The sequence below is a fragment of the Capra hircus genome, chromosome 5, assembly GCF_001704415.2.
Source record: "Capra hircus breed San Clemente chromosome 5, ASM170441v1, whole genome shotgun sequence".
Taxonomy (NCBI): Eukaryota; Metazoa; Chordata; class Mammalia; order Artiodactyla; family Bovidae; genus Capra; species Capra hircus.
In genome coordinates this window covers 58297050-58301188 of record NC_030812.1, presented here as the reverse complement: position 1 = coordinate 58301188, position 4139 = coordinate 58297050, and the positions used below count along the sequence as shown (strand labels likewise).

The following is a 4139-nucleotide window of genomic DNA, read 5'->3' as shown; positions in this document are numbered from 1 at the left end:
AGTTCAAGTACAGAAATTATTTATACCTAGGAATTTTTATAGGGCAAGTTTAGTTCAGTTCAGTTCAGTTCAGTCACTCAGTCGTGTATGACTCTTTGCAACCCCGTGAATCATAGCACACCAGGCCTCCTTGTCCATCACCAACTCCCAGAGTTCACTCAAACTCATGTCCATCGAGTTGATGATGCCATCCAGCCATCTCACCCTCTGTTGTCCCCTTCTCCTCCTGCCCCCAATCCCTCCCAGCATCAATCTTTTCCAATGAGTCAACTCTTCACATGAGGTGGCCAAAGTACTGGAGTTTCAGCTTTAGCATCATTCCTTCCAAAGAAATCCCAGGGTTGATCTCCTTCAGAATGGACTGGTTGGATCTCCTTGCAGTCCAAGGGACTCTCAAGAGTCTTTTCCAACACCACAGTTCAAAAGCATCAATTCTTCAGCGCTCAACCTTCTTCACAGTCCAACTCTCACATCCGTACATGACTACTGGAAAAACCATAGCCTTGACTAGACGGACCTTAGTCGGCAAAGTAATGTCTCTGCTTTTGAATATGCTGTCTAGGTTGGTCATAACTTTTCTTCCATGGCAATCATTATTTTTACCATAATTAAGGTGAAGTAAAGAGAAAGTCATTTCATTCACTCCAAAATCAACAGCCAGACAATATATTTCAAATGTACTTTTTGGTTTTAAGTACATGGTATTCAAATAAACTAACTCTCTAAGAGTAAATATTTATAAGATCAATGGGTACATTTTTTGAGTCAGTGCTTCCCCAAGTTGTTATAAAGCCTGTGTTTCAGGTATATCACTGTTAAACAGAAATAAATAAAAATATATTTTCCCTCAGGATCTTCCTCAGAGCTTCTTTGACATCTTTGTTTCTCACAGAGTAAATCAAAGGATTCAACATGGGAGTGAGTAGGGTGTAACACAAGGAGGCCACTTTACTGAGCTCAGGATATGTGTCAGGAGTGAGATACATAAAAGAGCCAGCACCATACAGTACACTCACAACTCCCAGGTGGGAGCTGCAAGTGGAGAAGGCTTTCTGACGTCCCTCAGTGGAGGGTATCTTTACAACTGTGGACACAATATACAAATAAGAAACAATAATAACTATGATGGTAGGCAAAATAATGATGCCAGATAAACAGTAAGAAACCAGTTTATGGATGAAGATGGTAGAACAAGACAGCCTTTGAAGTGGACGGTCATCACAGTAAAAATGGTCAATGGTCCAAGAAGCACAAAAGGATAAAGTAAATGTCATGCTGGCCTGAAGAACTGAGCTGATACAGCCACAAAAATAGGAACCAGCCACCAACTGAACACAGAAACGTGTTGACATCTGAACAGAGTAGAGGAGTGGGTTGCAGATGGCAATGAAGCGGTCATAAGCCATGGCTGCCAGGAGAAATCCCTCGGTCACAATGAAGAGAGCAAAGAGAAAGAGCTGAGTCACACAGCCTGCAAATGAGATGGACTTGCTCTCAGACCAGAAGTTGATCATAGCCTTGGGTGCAATAACAGATGAATAGAAGAGATCAATGAAGGAGAGGTTGCCTAGGAAGAAATACATTGGTGTGTTCAGCCGTGGCTCTTTCATAATAATGACCATTATGCCAATATTTCCTAGAAGGATCATGGCATAGACAAACAGAAAAAGCAGGAAGAGGAGAATGTGGAGCTCTGGGTGGACCCTGAAGCCAACAAGAATGAAATCAGTCACTTCTGAGTGATTGGTTGTTCCCATGTCACCCATGGCAGACACCTGCTGAGAGGCACAAGGCAAAATAAATGAAACTGTGGCTTTGATTCTAGTGCTATCAATACTGTCTTAAATGTAGATATATATGATTAACAACTTAACGAGATATTGCATACAAAACAATCTTATTTTCAGGAAGATGTAAGATTAGGGATTAGATGTCGTTAGACTTGTGAAACTGTTAGTCTATTAAGCAGTAAAGGAAGCTCTTTGGTTATTTTATTTAAATCATATTTTTTCAGGGAAGTAAATAAGAAAGTAGCATATTTTCCTGTGTAATTTAACTCACATTCTGAATTTCTATTTTTAATATGTTTATAGTTAAAATTTATGTTCATCTAAAATAGAAGTATTATGTAGCAACCCAAATTAGGAATATTATACATTATCTAAAATAGGAGTGGCACATATAATATCAATGATAGTGTTTGTAGCCATTATGATAGTGCTGTCCTTGTTTTAATCACAATACAATGGTAATAACAGTAATAAATATATTTAAAATATTTTAACCTTCTTACATCTCAGTTTATTTATTTCCACTATAACTGTATCCATCTTTGGAAACATAATAGAAATAGATAAGTTATTGATATGTTAAATTAACAGCAAAAATTGCTAAGACTAGATATAACAAAATTCTCTAAAGCTAGTTCAAATATATGTTCATTTCCTCAGATCAAAGCCATTCCCCCAAATACATGCATTTATATTCCTCATTATAATATTTCATTTCTATTAATAGTTAATTTTTAAAATGTCATAATCATTTAGCCCTCTCTTTGAAGCAGAGAGAGAGAAGCTGATGAACATTCCAGTCCTTACAGTGCAATGAATGACTTTCTACCAAGGCTGCATCAATTCAAGGGATCACACTCTTCAGTCAGGGGAAGTAAGCCTAAGGAAAATACATATAGGGAGTTCCTCTCCTTAATTCTAGTATGCTTTATACCTCTTACAATAAGAATAATGGGGTACGCTTGCATATTTAAAGACCATAGCAACCCTGTGTTGTCCATAGTTCACGATCGTGAGCTGGAGTATCAACAGTTGTATTTATGATGGCCTTAGTTATTTTTAAGCCTGTGAAACCTTCTTCAGGATATTTCAGCCTTGAGGTTTTGCTCATCCCCTGTGATAGATTCCTCTGGGAGAGGAGTAATAGTAAAGTCAATTATGGAGACATAAGTACAGGCTCCAAGGCTGTCTTCTATGAGAACATTGACAAAGAAAAACTTTCTGGTTATTGTCACAGCACCCAAGTCGATAGGCAGAAGGAAACAGATCGAAAAGTCTGTACTATACAAAAAATGTTTTAGATAATCACATATTTAATATTATGTAATAAATTACATGAGCTATGATTGTAAAAGGCAAAAATTCACCAAATTTTGGTCTTCCTATATTCTCTGATGTAGATATACTTCATGGTTCACAAATTCCATCTGAATCACAAACTCAAAGTAAAATAAGGCTTTGGTAATTTTATGATTTTGTATATTTAAATACTAATTAGTTAAGAATATCATGGAATAAATGATAGTATTCAATAAAATTATTTTTAAAATCTCTAGTAAAAACATTTATAAGAGATCGGGACTAATATTTTAAAATTCTTTAATAGCCACTGTGTGACTGAAAGACTGCATTAAAACCAGAGACATTATATTCTATTTAATAAGCCTAATACAAGTATGCCATTTTTCCTAATTATTTCCATAAGTTATTGCAATCCTCTTTTTTGAACATAATTGATTTTTAATGTTGTGTTAGTTTCTGCTATACAACAAAGTGAATCAACTGTACGTATATATATATCCCCTCCCTCTTATATCACAGTTTGGTCAATATAGAAAGAGAAAGCAGTTTAGGAATTTTAAACAGGAAAATGCTAATAATTAAGGTGAACGAGGCCTATGAAGTTTGGAAAGGCAGAATGAACTTCTAGCTGAAACTCTTGCGATGACTCTTAGAAAAACACAGAATTAATTCACAAAGTGAGGCTACCATTGTAGGTATGGTTTAAGAACAATATTGTTGACTGTGATCCAAGGGTCATATACACAGCAACAAAAATGTGTCAGTACTTTCTTATCCACCTAAATAGCTTCCCTAGGAAGTTAGAGGTTCAACAAGGCTTCAGAGAAAAGCCTCCATGTTTCCATAAATTCCTAACCAGTAGAAAAAGTCAAAATGAATGGAACATTGATCCAAATCCCAAGTCTGTATGGATCTATTACAATTGGTATTGTAAAGTTCTGTGTCAAGAAACTTAGTAGCAGGAGACATTTTAACTTTTTAACATCTCCAACTAAAAAGAACCTGGAGAGGAGCTTTGGGATCTAATCCATAAAATATAACAAAATT

The 4139-nt window shown here is 36.0% G+C and overlaps 1 protein-coding gene across 1 annotated transcript; it reads right to left on the bottom strand.

The window, feature by feature from the left end:
• On the bottom strand, nt 816–1796 carry LOC102181659 (olfactory receptor 9K2-like). The gene has a single exon (XM_013963976.1). It carries the CDS (start codon nt 1764–1766, stop codon nt 816–818), a length of 951 nt encoding a protein of 316 aa, XP_013819430.1. The 5' UTR covers nt 1767–1796.

Bases quoted from the DNA above. Each gene is read 5' to 3' on its own strand.
- LOC102181659 (XM_013963976.1), bottom strand. From the start codon at position 1,766: ATGGGTGACATGGGAACAACCAATCACTCAGAAGTGACTGATTTCATT.